Source organism: Lissotriton helveticus, chromosome 1_1 (genome assembly GCF_964261635.1).
Source record: "Lissotriton helveticus chromosome 1_1, aLisHel1.1, whole genome shotgun sequence".
Classification (NCBI taxonomy): Eukaryota; Metazoa; Chordata; class Amphibia; order Caudata; family Salamandridae; genus Lissotriton; species Lissotriton helveticus.
In genome coordinates this window covers 1,298,677,156-1,298,697,012 of record NC_136057.1, presented here as the reverse complement: position 1 = coordinate 1,298,697,012, position 19,857 = coordinate 1,298,677,156, and the positions used below count along the sequence as shown (strand labels likewise).

Sequence of the window (19,857 nt, the reverse complement as noted above, 5' to 3'; positions counted from 1 at the left end):
GATAAAGATTCAAAAGGCAAGTAGACAGAGGTGGCACTGATAATTGTGTATTGTGAGTGGTGAGGTAGACAGAGGTGAGTTAAAGCAGGGCTGGTTTTGTAGGTGAGGTGCATAGAGTTGTAGAAAGAGGGTAAACAAGAGGTAAAGAGGAGTGAGGTAGAAGAGATGAGATGAAATAAGGAGACATGGGATAGAAAGATATGTGAGTGAGACCGAGAGAGACAGGCAGGATGTAGTAGAGAGGTGAGAGAGAAAGGGAAACGGAGAAGCGAGGTAAAGAGATGAGCATGAATGTTATGATTGGTGAGGTAGAGAGAAAAGATACATGAAAACAGATTGGAAGGTACGGGCGTGAATAAAGGTTGTGGGAATGACTGCAGGGGGTGCACTAATGGGGTGTTAGGGATGGGAGAGGAAAATCCTAGGATCAGAGGAGTTCGTGAGAGAGGGAAGGCATGAAAGATTAGGAACTGTGAAAGAAGAAGAGAAGGAAACAGAACATGGATAAAAATGATGGGCAGACTCAAATCTGAGCGAAATTCATGGTATTGGAGAAAGCTAAAGAAGTGAGGGATGGGAAACATAAGGAGCGGGAAGGAGCGAGGATCTGGGAAAAAAGGACCCGCATTATTAAGAATAAATAATTCAGTAAAAAAGCTAACCTGTATTTGACGACTTGTCTCCTGCTGTGCTTCAGTTCACAATCGGCCCATGCAGCCGGTGTCTGTTCACAAGAGACCCTTACCGGAAGGAGCTCTTGGTGCACAAGCGGCCGTCACAGCAGTGTATTGTGCACACAACGCTTTCTATGTAGTCCGATGTTGAGCTTGAAATAGCCCTCGCAGCTTGTGCGTTTCTGGGAGGCCTCGGAGACAGTGACAGTGCATGCGAGGCCTCGCGCCTGTGTCTGCTCACGGAAGAGTGCTTGAGTGCTCGCGTGCGTTTTTGCAAGAGGGAGTAAGACAGGGGATATGAGGTGGGGAGGACTGCATGAGAGTAAGAGGCATGACAGGAAAGAGTCCAAGATTGACACAGAGACAGGGAAAGATAGAGAGAAAGTGGTTAAACAAAATAGAGGAGCGGGCCACGGTGACAAGGACACGAGCGAGTCACACTGGCTGAGAGAAAGAGGAAAGCAGGCAGACTTGGTATGACTGGATCACACTGAGGACACAAAGACGAGAAAGAGGCAGAGTGCGACTTGGAGAGACGGGTCAGAGTGGCAATGGAAGAAAGATAGAGAGTGACACTCTGAGAACAGGACAAAATGACACCGAGAAAAATAGACGACAAGGGGAAAAAGGTACTCGGTGAGGCAGAGTTACTTGAAGGAGGCTGAAGTAAGGTGACAGAAAGGGAAGCTGGCAAAAAGAGAAGCAGACACTCCAAGAGAAAGAGACACCGAAAGAGTCAAAGAGTGACACAGAGAAAGAGACAAACATAGACATCCCCTCGAGGGCAGAGGGGCGCTGGGAGAATATAGAAAGTTGTGAAGAGAATGATAAGCAGAGACACTGGGTGCAAGAGAGAGGGGGCCTACTGGAACAGGGTGTCACTGGAGAGAAGGTACAGTCACAACTGAAAGAAAAACATGTACATGGGTGGAAGAGACAGATAGGTACATGGAAGAGGAAACCGGGAAGGGACAGGTTGAAGACACCCTGAGACTGAGAGAGGTTGTGAAAATACAGAGCGACAGGGTGACACCGAGGGAAGGGCAGAGTTGCACGGATAGACAGACTGACACCGCAACTGTCGATGCGAGAAAAGAGTCGAGTGACACAATGCAGAGCGCAGGCGCTATGAGTGAAACGTACTTAGGCCCCGGGCAGGGAAGGCCTTAGAGCAACAGTGATAACGACACAGAAAGACCAAATTAAATCAAGGGGTAGAGTGCAGCTAATACAGAGAGACGGTTAAAGTCAGAGAAACAGGGTGACACTAAACTGCGTGACTACAAGAAGCAGCCACCACTCTGAATCTACAAGTCGTACATGTTTTAAGACAACGAATTCGCAGACCGTGCACGTTTTTCGGCATTACAGAGCTGCGCATTTGGAGAGCAGAGAAGCAGTGGACCTGAGAGACATATCGCAAGAAGTTAAACGTGACCGGGCAGTGGCTGGAATGAAGTAGAGCCGCACACGTTGGGAGTCAAGATGTCGCACTCCAGAATATCTAGAAGGAGACATTTATCGAGGTATGGAATAAGCTTTGTACTTCAGCGTCTAGAGAGTGTGGAGCTGCAAGCAGCTGATGCGGGTGGAGGCGGAGTGAGGTGGGTGGCATATAAAGAGGGATGGGCAGTGTATTGTACAAGGAGCAGGCACTTCAAAGAAGCTCTCGGCATTGACACGCCCGACGCCGGAGGTACAGATGCGGAGCGGATTGAACATTGAATGACTAAAATGCAATGAAGTAGAACGGCCGCACCATCAGTTTTCACAAACACCCTGCCTGAAGATCAGAAAACTCACGAATTGCGAGGCTCCCGCTCCCACCTTTAAAAAAACATGAGCGTTCCATCCAGACAGAAATTCGGTCCTTAGAGGCTGCTGCCCCCATCCAAACAGACCACGAATGCTACACCCAGCTACGGCTCCATCCAGTCCGCGTCCTGAGGAGAACCCTCAATCCTTTTGTGGTTCGAAACGCGTTGAACCCGAGCCAGGGATAAAGAAAAAGGGTGCAACTAGGGATATAATCAATACCACGCTTCCTGTCCCTAGCAGTGCAACCATAAAAATACCTAATCACTGGCTCAGTAAGACAGGCAGGCAGTATCTATTAACTTTGTTGTCCGCCTGTCTACTGTTATAATTTGAAGAACTGGTGCCTACTTCTGACATTGTGTTTAGGCATTATATTAATTTACTTGTTGTGATGTATCTTTGGTGTTTTTAAAATTCAGTATTGTTGGTGTACATATTGAACACTTGTATATATTGTGCACATTGTTTTTTTAATGTATTCTTTATTGTTTGATAACTGTTCTTTTGATGACATACAAAAAAGATAACAAAAAAGTATAAGAAGATAAAAAATAGAAATAAAACACTGATCGCTCAGCACTTACAGGCTGGGTGTGATCAAATGATAAAAAAGTAAACCTGACTGGCCTTTCGTTTTGTTTGCTATATTAGAGTAGTCCAAGCCGGTCAGTGACAGGACCCAAACCTTCCTTGTTGCCCTGGAATGAAGTAGAGCCGCACACGTTGGGAGTCAAGATGTCGCACTCCAGAATATCTAGAAGGAGACATCTATCGAGGTATGGAATAAGCTTTGTACTTCAGCGTCTAGAGAGTGTGGAGCTGCAAGCAGCTGATGCAGGTGGAGGCGGAGTGAGGTGGGTGGCATATAAAGAGGGATGGGCAGTGTATTGTACAAGGAGCAGGCACTTCAAAGAAGCTCTCGGCATTGCTGTGGCGGGGGAGTGCATTCCTTTCAAGTCTGATGCGGGTAGCGGGGGAGCGGCAGCCTTTGAAGTCTGATGCCGAGGCACAGATAAATTGTGGTGTGCGATGTGGCTGGCGATGATGTGCACGCGCCTGGCTCACATGAACTGTATGTGATCCGCAGTGAGTAGACTTTTTAGGTCTGCTTAATATAAATCTCGCCTATCATCCCTTCGGGATGTAATAGGCGAGACCCAAAAATAAGGTGTTATGATGACATTAATAGAACGACCTCCTCAGACACCAGGGTGAATGATCTGGGTTGGATCTCCTGTAGAAAAAAACACCAAAAAGCCTGCACAGTGTGGCACCTGTGTGTGTGAAGCTTCACAGAAGGTGACTTGGAAGTTGGTGTCATGGTGAAGATGGAAATCTCATGATCTCAAAGCCCGGAATCTCACAGCCCTGAATGATCATCTATCCAGTCTTATGCTAGATGAATCATTTCCCATCAAAACAGGGGATGTTGTCCCCTTACAGACCCCAACATCTTGTAAGGATTGATGATGTAAGTCAGACCTGCCTTTATGTGCCCTAAGGCTCTGCCTCATCATGAAGTGTCTATCTCAAAGCATTTAGAAAGCATCACATTTACTAGGACTGGTTGGCATCTCATTAGCCATGCCTGGTGTACAGAATAGTGCAGATTTCTTCAACATCACCACATTTTTACAATGAGCATCAGGCTTAGCAAAAGGGGAATTACTCCTGTGGAAAACTGATGGCTGCTATAAAATCTTTCCTTCAGGGCTTTACAATAATCATTCTTTTTGTCACAGGCCACACTGTTTCTATTTTTCAGTCATCACAGGTCTTTAGAAGATCACTGTTTTTTTATTTATTTATTTTGTTTTTAAAATATTTTTTATTATTATTTTAGTACCAGGAAACAGAGATACATGTGTCTTAATACAACATTATGCTGATACTTGTTTTTATATGTCAACAAACCGTTCCCTTTTTCTCCCCCACCCCCTTCCCTAGAAGATCACTGTTGTACTAAAAACGTATGTGGTACTGGGAAGGTACTCCCTGGCACATGGAGTTAGTGGGTAGTCACAGTGACATTTTGTGGGATCATCTGGGATTTCCTTGCAATGAGTGGGTAGATTTGGTGCCCAGAGTTCCTCCCTGTAAATAAGTAAGCCGTGGCGGAGTTCGCGGAGTTCCGCTATTGCGGAACTCTGAGAAGTGCAAAAAAAACTCTGCTGCTCTACGCGGAGCTCCGCAAGTGGCGGAGTGCATTAGAAAAATACCGTTCACAATAATTTTCAGCACCAGGTGTTTGTCCACACTGTAAAATTATAGTGAACGGCACCATGCACAGCACAAGTAGGTGCTGCTTCCTTTCTGCCGCTCTAGTAGATTTTCTACTTGAGCGGCAGCTTTCTCAATGGGAGCGGACAGTTTCTCAACACGAGCGGTTGCGAGCATACGCGGCCAATCGAATTGAGGAATCCGACCGCCTGCATTGAGAAATCTCGCCAGGAGGTTGATTACCCTCGCTTGCAAATTAGGAAAAATATCGCTGGGAGGTGGATTTTTCTCGCTTGCGCTCACAAACTTGATGTTGACGAGCGCGAGCAAGGTAACAAAACTTTTTGCGGAACTCCGCGAGCACCGCATAACGCGGAGTGCGGAAAACTCCGCGAGCGGATTGGAGTTCACCGTCCAGGGTTTAGAAATAAGGTAAGGGTGGCAACTTTGGTTCAACTACTGAAACTATACTGTAGTCCCCCAGGTTTGGAGTGAAGAGTGACAAGGCATCTGTCTTGTTTAATGGCTTATAGAGACTACAGCCAACAACTATGTGAAACAAATGATACCATTGGTGACATTGGGAGGAAGAGGTCACCAGGAATGGGAGTCTATGAAAGCAACAGCACATCTGAGGAGTCATTTCTTTCACTCTATTTGCTACAAGTAGAACAAACAGATCTGGGATAGGTGGACATTTCAGAAACATGATGTTTAGCAGCTATAGTACCAGGACGCCCCTTTTTTGGACCATCCCAAGCTTTATACATTTTTATTCAGATGGTCATGTAGGTTTTTGCCTGATATGGCTATGCCACACCTTTACAGATATTATCGGACGCAGATGTTCTTTGTATCCCCCTCTCTCACCCAGGGTTAAACAGCATTATCTGAAAGTCAGAGTATACTATAGGTGGGTTATTCAGTAGAAACATTTTTCTAGACATATGAAACGCCTAACCCTCCTCTTCTCAAGGGAAATATCGGACAGTGCCATACTTTACTAAAATAAAAAGACAGATTTATGGTTAAAAGCAAATGTTTATAGCAAGAAACTGGCATCAAACTGAAGTTATTTTCTTAGTATTTTGTTGCCCTATTTATTATAATTGATTTGTTTTTGATACTCTACGAACCATCGCCCCACTAACCATGACTGCAAGACACAAGAAAGTACTCCAAGCTGAACAGGGTTACACGGCTAGGGTGGGGAGTTTGGATAGAGTTCTTTAAGAACTTTCTCGCAAGTGAAGTCAGCGTGTCAAGCTTTAGAATAATTAAGGACAGTGTTTGAAGGCTAAGCAAGGAAATATCTATCCTCTGCTGTTTATATTTGGATGCAAATTTGTAGATAGATAGTCTGAGCCAACAAAAGAGGTTTGTGGATACACACAGGAAGACTGACTTTGTGGAGCAAAGCAGTAAAGCAGCCTTTTTGATGCCCTGGTGGGTTGAACTCAATCCCAAGCATGCACAGAATGGAGGTCACAGAGTCTCATAGCAACCACTTATTGAGCATCCAGAGGCAGCTGCTGAATGTTCACTAAAAACACCTGAGCTCACAAATTAAATGTCACCTCTATTCATTCCACACGCGTTACTGATGCACGCCCCTTCTTACAGAACCAAATCCACAGCTGTCTGAGAAAAAAAAATACAGACACCCCCTCATGCGTCCAGAGGAATACACAGAATTTCTGACCCAAATTGTAAATACCTGTTTTGTCAACTTCGGGCAGAAGGCGCAAGAAAATGGGGCGAGCATAGGGAGGCAGCCCTTTCTGCAGTTGCTGGTACAGTGTGTTTGTGTTGAGCTTTGCTTCTGGATCTGCAATGGCTGCCATGCCGGCCTTCCCTTCCACCCCTAAAAGAAATACATTGACACAGGGATTAGGATTCACACAGTGTTCCTCGCTATGCACACAGACCAGGAAATGGAGTGCAGAGAAAGAGAAGCTTGTCCTGGAATGCACAAACTTATGAAAAGGGCAGTGGAACTAAGCAAGACGAGGAAATGCAGGAGAGTAGGCGAACAGGAGCATCCTGCGTCACACAACACACACTCTCGCCCCTACTATCAGGTACCAAGCTTAAAGGCAACCCTTGCTGTGAAGCTCCCACACCGGTTTTATTCTGGCAAGTGTTTGTTAAATATTTCTGTCTAAAACCCTGCCGGCTTCACTGGGTTATTTATTCTAGTATAGGCATTTGAAATGTGGGCACTCACCCTACAAGCACTTTCTACCCTTCACAGAAATCCATGTTCCAAAATGGCCACCAACATGTACTAAACAAAGAGTGGATGTTGTGGTGAATCCCGCGTGAGAAGCTCACCCCAACAGTGTCCTTGCTGGCAGACAACCGACGAATATGAGGGGTTCCCCATCATCCCCAAGCACTGTGGGCTACTTCTCAGAAAGAATCTGAATGCCCCACAGCCCCGCCTTCGCTCTCTGCACTGGTTAGTTTCCTATGACAGCATCGCCTGCTACTTCCTTTTCATGATCACTCAGTGTTTTAACACTGCTGTGCTAATCCAGTCTTAATTTCCAGGTCACAGTCCGGTGTCCTCCTCAGGTACTCCTCTGGCTTTGACTGTGTGCCAAATGCATTTGCTTAGGCCCTGGAAGGGTAAGCGTAGGAAACTGTGGGCGACATGCATCTATGTATAAAAGCACAGCTCAGGCTCTACAAACAGCGTGCCACAGGATTCTTCCTGTTCAGACCAGTTGATGGAACCATCTCCATGCTGTCCTTGGACATTCTGCGCTTTCATTGGTGGGTAAATCCCAATCTGTACAGCACAGTAGATTTTTCCTACTTTCTTGAAATCACTTCCAACTCTCCATGAATAATAACCTTGATCGATTCCACCAGATGGACATTCGCTCTCTTTAGAGAGCGGAGTGGAAGTTCTGTATCTCCCAAATGCGAAGGAAGGCTGAATACAGATTGTTGGATGTGGCTTCCTGCCCCCTTTTCAAGCATGCCGAAGAAAAAATTCGAATGAGTGGGACGAATGTAAAAAATAAAAACTTTACCTAGCAGGGGGGTACAAGACATGTTTGATTTTTAGAAGACCAAAGGACCTCCATGGTCTCAATGAAAACGAAACTAAAAAAAGCAAATCATATTAAACAGAGGCAGCCATTGCCACTATGGCGGGGGAACTTAGAAGCATTTATCACTAGAAAGTGGAAGGAATACAACCACAAGATTGGAACACCAAAGTGTAGACAGCTTGGGGAGGGCAGGGAAAGAGATCCAACAGTCTACCATCTTCTCACCATTACAAATGGCAAACTGGAAGGAGCTATAAACAAAGGCTTCTTATTTGAAAATCCTAGGACTACCAGCTGTAGTGTAGGTACTTGTGTCACTGATTTTATACAAACTTTTCTTATAGAAAAATGCAAACCCTAAAAAAGTAGGGTCTCGTACACTGAATAAGAAGGCGATGTGACTTTCTGGGAAAACAATCAGTACAGGTTTAATGGGGACTAGGACTGTCTTGGTCACTATAAAGAAGCAGATGTAAAACATAGGGCTCTGCAAACAAAGTTCAGCAGAAAAAACATGAAAACATGTGTTTGGGGTGCACTCTTTCACCTAGTTCACATTTTTCCTCCTTCTGTGTCACAGATTTTTTTCTCCCTCTCTGGGGTTTTCTCGCTCACTCTCCTCAGAGATGTTCACTTTTCTCGTCAGAGCTAAATTTGCACACATTCCTAGTACTCTACAGTGCACCACTGCTTGCTATTTAGTAGAAATTTCCTCGCATATATATACAGAACAAATCACTTTTCTTTTCATGGCAGGGAAGCAGTTACAGACCTCATGACAGACCCAGAGATGTTGGTGGATTTTGCACTTCCCTACTGTTCAGGATCTAGATCAGACACCCCACAGAGTCCTCCCAGACATTAAGGCCATAGTTACCTGGCACCTCCACTCCATACACAGCAACATCTGTCTGGTTGAGAATATGGCTAAGTGTCCCCTCCACTTCCGTCGTGGACACGTTCTCGCCTCGCCACCGGAAGGTATCGCCGCTTCGATCCTTGAAGTACATGTAGCCGAGCTCGTCCATCACAAGCACGTCACCTGAGAGAGCAAGGAAACGCACCACACACGACTGAATTGTGAGAATACACCACAAACATCTGAGTTGTAAGAGCATACTACACACTGTACATGGTATCTTTCTATGCTACCTTGCTAACTTATATATCTGTCCCTCCATTTCTGCACTTAAGCCATTCTCTCTGCATACACTCTATTGCTCTGCTTTCTCCCATTTGTCCTCCACCTCTCATTATCTTCTTTCCATTACCACGTTTGTTCTCTTGGACAAGATAATTCAGCTGTGTGAGGAAAACTGCTAAGTTTTTAACTTTGGGTACAGGTAACCTGGGTTCTAATCTTGGCTCTCACTCAGCCACACTGTGTAATGCTGGCAACATGCTGCATTTACGTGTGCCTTGGTAACCAAGCTCCCAGTAACAAACAGAATGCTACCATGAAATGTGACATTTGTAACAGGATTCACAAGCTCTCTTCTTGATTATTTGTGCTATGGATCCTGCCTTTTGCCTCTTCCTTCCTCACTTTCCACCTTTTTCATAACATCCTTCGATCAGCTCTCGTCATCATATCTTTGCATAGCTTCGCTTTCTCTTGCGCATTTCACTCCTCACATGCATAATGCTTGCTTTTCCCTCTTTTTTAAAGTTATCTCCTGTACCTCTCCATTTTCTCTCCTAAAAACAACACAGCTGTTTTTCTCATTCGTAATACGAAGAGACATTACGTTAATTTGTAAAAATAATAAGTGCTGAGGCTCTCATCAGGAGGCATCTTGCGCCAGCCCATTTCTCCCGTTAGCAGCGCCTAAAACAGAACCAACTACTAACCATGAAAGTGGGAAAGGATATAGCATAATGGCCAGAGCTGCCGACTTCGGAGTTGAGGACCCAGGTTTGAGTCTGTTGGCTCAACATCCTGTGATTCCGGACAAATCACTTAATCTGCTGTAAATGAATGTGTCCTTAACTGGTGCTCATGATAAGCGCCGGTGCTGATGATTAAGTGCCGGTGCGGAGCACAGGAATCCACCGGCTCAAATTAAGCACTGTAACCGTACTGGTCAACGGATAACATCACATTTCAGAGCACGTCCTTGAAAGAGGTATAGTCCAAACATAGCATCAACAGCACACTTCAAGCTTAGCTCAAGCAAATAACAAAACAAGCACTGGCTTATAACAAACTGCCTGGATTCTTCCGTCCATGCAGTGACTCATCCAGAAGCCTATGCACTCGACTCCCAGATCTCTTTTTAGGTCGAGCCTGAGCCAGCATGCATGCGCTGCTCTGCAAGACTTGTTGTGGTGGAGTAACAAATAGAAGCCCCACCCACTCTCTGCCTATATTTCCCATTGGCTAGTGTCATTGTTTGTCCTAAATGCTGGCTTCTGATTCCTCAGTAGGCTTCTTAGTACCTCCTTAGTACCGCCTCCTCTTCATTGGTCACCTCCCATGGCGGTTGGCCCCTTTACTTCGGCTGTTACACGCTACATGTTATTTAGACTGTGAGCACTACTTTTGTTATTCAGTTTCTCTTTCTGCAGGCACAACGTGCTTTGGTGCCTTCTTTGTAGTGCAACCTGCTAGCACTGGTTGAGGACGACTCCAACCTTAAATAATTGTAGATAATACTAGTTCCTCTCATTCAGAGATGATGTTCTACTGTTGGATTGGCTGGCTCAAGAACCAGAAGATTTGAGAGTCGCACGCTAAGCCATGTGTTATAATATAAATATCAACAGTGTATGACAATAGAATCAACATCACCCTGCAAGATATAGCCTAAATTCAACAATCAGAAAGTAGTCTGGGCGGCAATTCATTTCCGAGCATATGTTTAGGACATGATCTGCATGGAACAATTTGTTCAACAGGTGCTAGACTGATAAGATGAGGTGGCGCCTCAGTATTCAAAACAGGGATCAATGAGTGAAGTAATAAAACAGATGATCAACATGTATGTATAAAAACAAGTTCTGCAAGACAGATACAGTAGCAAGGACGGTTAAAGGAGACTGGTTTGGGACAAAAATGCAATCATTTCCAGGCATAAGAGCAGTCCAAAATAAAAGCAACTAACGCCAGTGCGCATGTGCGACAATTCCATGTGGCTCTGCTTATCACTTCCGGAACGGAGTGCTGCTTTTACGTTTCCAGGTCCAGGTTGACACATGGCGGTTATTCACATGATGAGGAATCTGCAGTTAGAAGCGTCCATCAGAATGAATATCAACTGACTTTTAGACTCAAAGATGCCGTAAATATGCGGGTCTTCATCAGGACGGGGAGGCGGAGGTAAAGGACAGTTGGGGTAGCACCTACGAGGGTAAGGGTCCACTGAGTCGCCGAGTTGCACTGTGGTCAACTTCAGCTGAAAACACAGTAAGGCTAAACCTCAACATGTCGAATCGAATTAAAATAAAGCACAAATGGGGAAAGTGGGTTCAGAGGGCACCTGTACCTCTCGTTTTGAGCACCGTAAGTAGTAGTACACATGGCTACACTCTACAGAACTCTGAGCTCTTCCACTAGTACAGACAACCTCCTTAGAAAAGCCCAGTGAATTCTTATTTTAACTTAACAGACGTAGGCTAGCAGTTTATACTATTGAAAGGTTTATCACTACAAAGGTTTCTCTCACTTCCAGTCCATCGCAGTGCTTAATTTGAGCTGGTGGTTTCCTGTGACCGGCACTTAATCGTCAACACCGGCACTTATAGCGCAAACCCGACCCAAAGGTATTGGAGCACTTTTCATGAGCACCAGTTAAGGACATATTCATTTTTGGTAGGCACGGAGAGATTAAGTGATTTGCCCAGAATCACAGGATGTTGAGCCTATGCCAAGACTCGAACCTGGTTCACTAGCACCAAAGTTGGCAGCTCTAGCCATTACGCCACATCCTCTTCCCACTTGGCCATTAGTTGATTCTGTTATAGGTGGCGCTAATAGGAGCAATGGGCTGGTGCAAGCTGCCTCCTGACGAGCGACCCAGGCACTTCTTTTTTCACAAATTAAGCACCGGTACACGAGCCTCCAGAGACCCACATTGGATTTATTGACACATGCAGGATAAGAATACATATTACCTGTGGAATATTTGAAAATGAAAATCGCAAAAGAAAGGTCCCCAGACCTTTTTATTTTGGCGAGTAAGGATAAAGTCCATTCTGTGTTGTCTTTTTGATCCTTTTTTCTGCATAAATTATGACTATTTCATCTTTGCTTTCCGATGACTGAGCAGGAAGGCTGCTTGAGCTGCCAGTATTGGTTCTAGCCTGCATTACAGAAATGCCCTTTAAATAGGTATAGCTAAGAAACAAATCAATAGACTACAGATGGTCCAAATTCAAGCTGCCAGGGCTGTCTCTTGAACACCGCACTTTGCTTTAGCCAAGTCATTATTGCAGAATCTTCATTGGCAAATGTTAAAAAATCAAGATAATTTTTAAAGTTGCATCTCTGGTACATAAATGTCTTTACAGATCATAACTTATCTTTAAGGGCAAGCTAAGTAAATACATACCTCAGCTCCAACTATGGTCTTTATTTACCATTCCCTGAGTTAAAGCTATTTGTGTGGGAAATACCTTTTTAGATCTCGGCTAGCGTAGGCTGCGCACGTGCGCAGTCTCGCCGGCGAGATTTAATGACTCTGAGTAGTGAGGTTAAACCCTGCCCCTCTTCTCCATTGGCTGGCCTCCTAAACGGCGGCCAACCATTGGAGAAGAGGTCTCAGTTACGTCATTCTTTCCATCTAAGCCCCATCCTTTTCGGATTGGGGGGCGTGTTTTTTAGTTTTGTTCTACCCTCTTCTGCATTGGCTGGAATGCAAAAACAACAGTCAAAAATACGCCCGTTGTTTACATTCCAGCCAATGGAGAAGAGGGGAGAAAGAAAAACACGCCCCCCCCAATCACAAAAGGACGGGGCTTACAGACATGGCGAGCGCGTGTCTCTCTTTCTTGTTTGTGGCTGCATTTCGTGGTCTGTTGATGTCGGCTGCAGGCAGCGTGGTGACTATCCCCGCTTAAAAGCATGGCACGTCTGATTGCACGATGCACGTGTCTCGCATTTAATCGGTTTGAGTTAATTTAGTCTGCACGGCTTCTAGCATGGCGGCAAGCGGGGTTTGTAAGTATATCCGTCTTGCAGCATGGGGCGCTTGCATGTTAGTTCTACTTGCATGTGCGGACATGGGCGGTCAGTGGGGCGGTGAGTATCCCCGCCGTGCACTTAGCAGCATGTCGCAGGCCCCTTGTTCTTTGCTGGGGGATTGGTGGTCGGCCGCCGAGGCTCCTTACCTGGCGGCATGCACCGGCGTCGGTGGTTGGGACGAGATTTATTGGGAATGTGTCTTTGTGTTGCGTAACGGACACACATGATTGGAGCGGAGGCTCTGTTACATCAAGGTTGCAGGCTAGCTTTGGGACACGCCGGGCACATGGCTAGTACCCGGGGTCCGTAATACGGGTGTAGATTGGGGTAACGGAGGCTCACTGTTTCCGTTTTTCGATCGCGGGCTGTTGATGCTGGTCAGCGCACGGTGCAAGGGGGAACTTGCACTTGGTCGCAGCTACCTGCACCACCACCCCCCCGCACCCCACCCCCCCATTGCTGTATTCCTTTTGTACGGCATATTAGAGGCTGTTAAGCGGCCGAGACACCTTATTATTATGCAGTAGGCTTGGGGGTCTATGGCCTGGTGTGCACGGTCCACCAACGGGCGAAGAAGCAATACCACTATAGGAAAGAGAAAATAATCTGCTGAAAGGGGAACGTTGACCAGGAAGGGATGGAGGCGTACATCTAGTTGAAGCAGAGGAGTAACAAGGCCGGTAAAGAAGATTGAGCCTAGACGAAGAAGAAAGAGGAGCTTGTACAGTAAAATAACTTTCATGCAGGCAAGGAGTCGGTCATGCAGCCAGCTAGGACGGGGAAGAACCTGCTGCTAATGTTTTTTTGTGGAAATTAGACATGGTAATAGGGTGGAAGTTGCAGCCAGAGGGAAGGTGGAACCAACCTGCAATCGGGTTTGTACGCCTCTAGGGGCCCGGTCGTGAAGCTTGTTGCAGGGCTCGTAGTGTATCTTCTTCGTTTGTTGATCTGCACTGTCCTCGGGCTAGGGAGCGGCTTGGTCGCGCCTTAGCCGGCGGCGGCTATTGTCTGATGGAAACCGATCGCCGCACCACCTGCCACTGTAGGCTGGCCGTGCCAGGGAGTGACGATTAGTACCTGCCAAGAAGGAAGGACCCAGTGTTTTTGTTGGCACCCTGCCAGAGAGTGGAAGGGTTGACACTGTCTCCTGGGCCTCCCTAGTAAGGGGACCTGTGTGAGACTTGCACTCCATACCAAGACAAGTCTGTTAGTGACCAGCGCCCTTGAGAAACGGGTCCCCTCCAATATGGAACATCTACGACGCATTACCCAGCCTTCGTCACGTCAGTAAGTGTTTTTCTTTCTTTTCCCCTGCATTAGCGTCAAGGGATTATCGGTGCAAATGGTTGGCCCAATCCTTTTCTCTCCGGACATGCTTTATGTTACAGCAGGAATATGTATGATTTTCATACTTGTAGAATGCATTGCAACTGGTCATTTCCGAGTGAGATGTAGCTCCTTCCTAGAAGTCAGTGCCTGTATATCTCTTTGCCAAGCAAAAGAAAACATTGGCAAAGCCAGTAGGCCTCACCGACATAAGAGCTATTGGCTTTGTCAATGTGTTTGTTTTAGCCATGTTGTACAGTGTGGCTCTGTGTGTGTGGCTCTGTATGTGTGGCTCTGTATGTGTGGCTCTGTGTGTGTGGCTCTGTGTGTGTGGCTCTGTGTGTGTGTGTCTCTGTGTGTGTGTGTGGCTCTGTGTGTGTGTGGCTCTGTGTGTGTGTGTGGCTCTGTGTGTGTGTGTGTGGCTCTGTGTGTGTGGCTCTGTGTGTGTGTGTGTGGCTCTGCGTGTGTGTGTGTGGCTCTTTGTGTGGCTGTGGCTCTGTGTGTGTGTGGCTCTGTGTGCGTGTGGCTCTGTGTGTGTGTGGCTGTGTGTGTGTGTGGCTGTGTGTGTATGTGTGGCTCTGTGTGTGTATGTGTGGCTGTGTGTGTGTAGCTCTGTGTATGTGTGGCTCCGTGTGTGTGTGGCTCTGTGTGTGTGTGGCTCTGTGTGTGTGTGTGTGGCTCTGTGTGTGTGTGGGTGTGTGGCTCTGTGTGAGTGTGTGTGGGTGCAAATGCAATAGGTTTCGCATTTGCGAGAGATTAAGGTATGGCATTGTAAATGACGTTGTAAATGCTTGTTAGTACTTGCCCCCAGATTGTGGAATGGACAGCAATCGGACCTAAAGCCCATCTCTTCCCACCTTTTTCTTCAAGAAGAAACTCAAATCATAACCCTTTTCGAATAATTTTTCTTCCTGTTCTGTGTTGGGCTCTATTGCTTTCAGCACCATGAAACTCCGGGGTAAGCGCTTAATAAATTCAATACATGACATGGATGCCACAGAAAGGCAGTCCCCGAGACTTACTAATAAGGCCACCTAAGACTATCACGGTGACATTATGACAAGACCATGTGCAACTCACCCTGGGACATTTGATTCAAGAGAAGGCTATATGCAATAATCAAGAATTAGACAATTGTAAAAAAAAAAAAAAACTCTTCACCATGATCGTCGAAGAGCCACTTGAAGAAGATCACTTTGTTTAGGCTGTCTCCTGGACACAATCACGATCAAAGCAGACGATAGCCCATGGGACCGATTAAAACAAAGCGAACAGTAATGGATGATCCATGTGGCACGCACAACACAATCCCCCAGTAGACCGCAGTGAAAAGTTTGGGCTTGTACGTGGATGAGAAGCTCTCCATGGGAAAACAAGTCTCGACAGTTGTGGGTACCTGCATTGGCCTGATGCGACAACTGAGAAAAATTTCAGCTTTACTCTCATTTTCCACCTTGAGACGCGTGGTCTCAGCCATAATTTTGGCTAGGCTGGACTACGGAAATTCCTTGTATATAGGGCTACCCCAGCGGCTGCTGGATAAGCTACAGGGGGTAATGAATGACGCTGCCAGGCTGATTTACAAAAAACCTAGGACGGCACATTCGTCCCCACTGATGCAGGAGCTACACTGGCTCCCGATTCGGCAAAGGGTTGCATTCAAAGGATTGTGCATTGTGCATAAGGCGCTATATGGCAATGCACCAAAATATGTGAAATCTCGCCTATCTCCCTATACGCCGAGCAGGACTTTGCGCTCGTCAGATGCTACCTTCCTGTCTCAATCTCGTTTTAAGTTGGCCACGATGGGAGGGCGTGCCTTTTCCAATACACTCCCTGCTCTGTGGAATAAATTGGCCCCGGAACTAAGGAAGGAAGGCAATCTGTTAGCCTTCAGGAAGAAATTAAAAACGGTTCTGTTCAAGCAAGCATGGAGCAGCTCTTAGATGTATTGTTAAGATCATGTACCTGTCAAACTTTACTACGCAATCTGGACAAATCAGCGCTTAGAGACCCCTGTGGTTATAACGCGCTATACAAATTAAATAAATAAATAAATAAATAAATAGACAAAGATGTTCACTTGAATTTTTTTTTTTTTAATGCAACAGCACAAGCCTACTAGCCTCATGACAAAGGACACAGCCATGAAAGGTGTGATGAGGCAACAACACAAGAGGTCTGGATGACACAAAAATAGTTATAGCATGCATGAAGTTACGACACCAAAGGGAGTCCACATAGCAGACGGCCCAATGGAGGGGTGTAGATACACCACAAGACTCTACACAACACTTGAGACAACAGCAGAAGGCAGTCCACAAGACGCTTTCTATGGAAACGAGAAGAGACAACAGCAGGAGATGGTTCATAGAAAGAATAAGTATTTCAGTAGGAGACTGTCTATGCATGGATAGGTTGCCAGTCACAACACCCTATTGGAACCCAAAGAAAAGAAGACCATACTAGAAGACTTTTTAATAGACACATGGATGCATAGATCACACATTTGAAACGCAAAATACAGGAAGACACTGCAGAATGCGGACGCTGTAGCACAATAGTGGTCATCAGGGCTAATTTAGTCTGGGGACACAATGAGGCAATCCAAAAATAGGCTTGTTGGTGAAATCCCGAGAGAGAGACAATTAGCACCACATTGTACATCAGATACACAGATATAAAAACATAAATGATAGTAAACAGAGTTCAATCTTTAGCACACATCAAAAAGGAGGCACAACAGTGACATCACACAAGTAGAGTTGTTGGGGTGTGAAGACAAATGCCCTGAACTGGGCAACACATTGAAAAGGTTACCTGATAAATAGGCACTGTCTCCTTTCTCAAAAACATTGAACGCTATCTTCTTGTTTGTGGCTGCCTTGTTCGTGTAGCCATCAAAACGTCGCAGCGGGTCCTGTTGATTGATTCGCCCCACCAGAAGGCCCGCCTCCCCTGTAGACAGTCAAGAGGTTGTGTCAGAGATGCTGGAGATACAACACAACTTTGCAACCCCAGCAATAAAGCACATCACATCTCCTGGCTTCCACCATCTAATCATGCACTACAGTAGACAATAACTACTCTTTAAAGCTGCCATAGCCGTTCCCAAAGCCCTGCGGTAGTTCACAAACCGCAACTGCTGTTAGCAAAGAGCATATCCAAACCTAGGCATTCTACTTATCATGGAATGCAAAATAAAGCTTTTATAAATCCAAAAGGCTTCTTTAAAGATTTCCGAATGGATTCCTGTGGAAACCAGTCATCATAGCTACTGATGACTGATATTTTTTTTTTACACAAGAGCTACCAATGGCTGACAGTGGAAACCAGCCAGTGCACCGGCAACAAACCATTACCGCTCATAGTGACTACTTCCAAGGCAGCTCATACTGATTTTAATGTCTGTTCTCAAATCCACTAAATACAACCACAAAAGGCTGCGCCTTCAAGCTAGGCATCTCTTTGGAACAGCTCTCAAAGCTTCACCCTCAAACAAGCATCACATTTCCCCCAAACTCCACCCCACACATAAATTACCACAGCGTCCTGGAGCAGCCTTTGCAAATCAGCCAGACTTAAAGCATCACTGTACCCCAAAACAGGAGACAGAAGCCCCAAAAGATGTGCCTCCATGTGTGGTCTGAGAACCATAGGCCCGCGCCCCAAACTAGATTACGAGGCCAACCACGGCAGGTTCAAAGCTTGAGTTGCCAGAATCCCAAGTTGGCTGCCAAAAATCTCAGGCAAGGGATCGGGGCTAGCTTTTAGAATGGCTCATGGACTGAACTGAGCACAGCCTGGACCAGTAGGACATCCCCACAAGCCATAACACTTGTTGGGTACGATATGTGGTCTGTAGGAGTTGATGAAAGTAGTCTCCCTTTGCCAGTGCTGCTGAAAAGACCACTGGGAGAACACGTGTTACAGTTGTGAATGTCCTAGAACTTACCTGGCTGGCAGGTAATACAGATCCCGTTGGAGTCCCGAATCAGCTCCATGGTGTCTTCATTCACCTTCACAAGGCGAATCGGATATACATTTGGCAAAATCCGACTATTGAACCCGCAGGCTCCCACCTGGAGGGACAGGGGTTTCAAGAGCAGTGAGCACACACATTAAATACTGAGCACCACACAGTAGAACAGAGCTGCCAGGCAGAGTGAGCCAACTTCCTGCAGAAAGAACCCTGAAGTCCCATCCCTGCGCCACGCCTCGCAGCACAGTCCCATGTAGTAACCACACTCCAGTAGGCCTCAGTGGCAACAGAACACCTCAATCACTGTGATAGAGCGTGATTTTGCTCTTACATTTGTTGGGGTGCATTACAATCACGAGATGTTGTGTTAACATCTGGGTTATTAGCTCGTGCAATGTAACAAATTATAAGTGAAGTGACAAACCTTTTCGTCTAACGTGGAGAAATCAACATTGTAATCGTATGCTATTTTATGAAAAGTCTTAATGTGCTGAGTTTTACATGCGACTAACGAGAAATAATTTCTTTGCTCTGTAATGCACTGATTTAACTGTGTGCAGTAATAATGATCACATATGTGCGCTTAATATATTTTCATGTTGCTTCTTACGTTAGCCGAATTCTGTAGGCCTCATTTTTTCCTCTTGCGCTCTCTAGATGGGTTTATCCGCAAAATTCATGTGTATGCAAAATCTGTTCTTTATCATGTGTCTGTTGTAGGTGGAGAAAGTCATCTTTGCTAGTTAGAATAACGCTTTTGTTTTAGGAGCTAGGCTTAGGGGGGAGAAGATACATTTGAGCAAACGATACTGATAATGTGGGACGGTGTTCTTTCTCACTGGAGGAGGCCTGAGAATCAAGGTAATCAAGCCAGAGGTTGGGTACACCATTGCTGGCTGGAAAGTTACCTATGAGGAGGTGTCCGGCTGGATGGGATGATCGCGTGATGAGATGTTGGGTGTGCCCTATGATTCTTGTGTTGGGGTTAGGGAGAGAGAGCATCTTAGAACGAGCTCTGTAGCTATATGCTACTTGGTCCATTCAACGTGACTGTACTTTTTAGGAAGCCTTCATGTGCTGACCCCTTTCCTGAACTTGCATGGGGAATGCTAAGTAGGGATGTCAGGATCGCGTTAGTGTAGGGACAGACTATTGATTTTTACCTACGAACCTCCAATGTGGGCGCAGTTATATTCTGCGTCTTGATTCTGGAATTGGTTATTCTGTGTTTGTTACATCGTCTCAACTTTACCCGTAGATTCTTCTTTGTATTAGTTACAATATATTTCTACACCCTCATTTTGAGGTGTCTGTATGTCCAACTGTTCTTGGCTGTGTAATTAACTAAACTTTGAATCAGGAGTCTGATTCTTCGGAGTCATGGTTCATTGGAACTACAAAGTAAAACTGGTGAATGATTTTCTCTCCCCTCCACATTTTTAATAAATAAAGAGCCATCGACCAGAGGTTCCAGAGTAAGTCTAAAACGTGGAACCCGGCTCCTTCAACTGCTCACTTCTGAAACTGCCCATTTCCACCTCATAGTGGGGTATTCCTTCCCATAAATACGATTCAGGTGTTCCAGTCTGTGGC

The 19,857-nt window shown here is 45.8% G+C and overlaps 1 protein-coding gene across 1 annotated transcript in view; it reads right to left on the bottom strand.

Annotated features, from left to right (window-relative positions):
* Positions 1-19,857, bottom strand: part of SLC27A1 (solute carrier family 27 member 1) — a 225,170-nt gene that overhangs the window by 11,775 nt on the left and 193,538 nt on the right. The window contains exons 8-11 of the mRNA XM_078681203.1: positions 18,238-18,364; positions 17,103-17,240; positions 8,652-8,816; positions 6,430-6,576 (exon numbers count right to left, since the gene is read on the bottom strand). Of these exons, the coding sequence (XP_078537329.1) occupies positions 6,430-6,576; positions 8,652-8,816; positions 17,103-17,240; positions 18,238-18,364 (577 nt within the window). The remainder of the gene's footprint in view (positions 1-6,429; positions 6,577-8,651; positions 8,817-17,102; positions 17,241-18,237; positions 18,365-19,857) is intronic.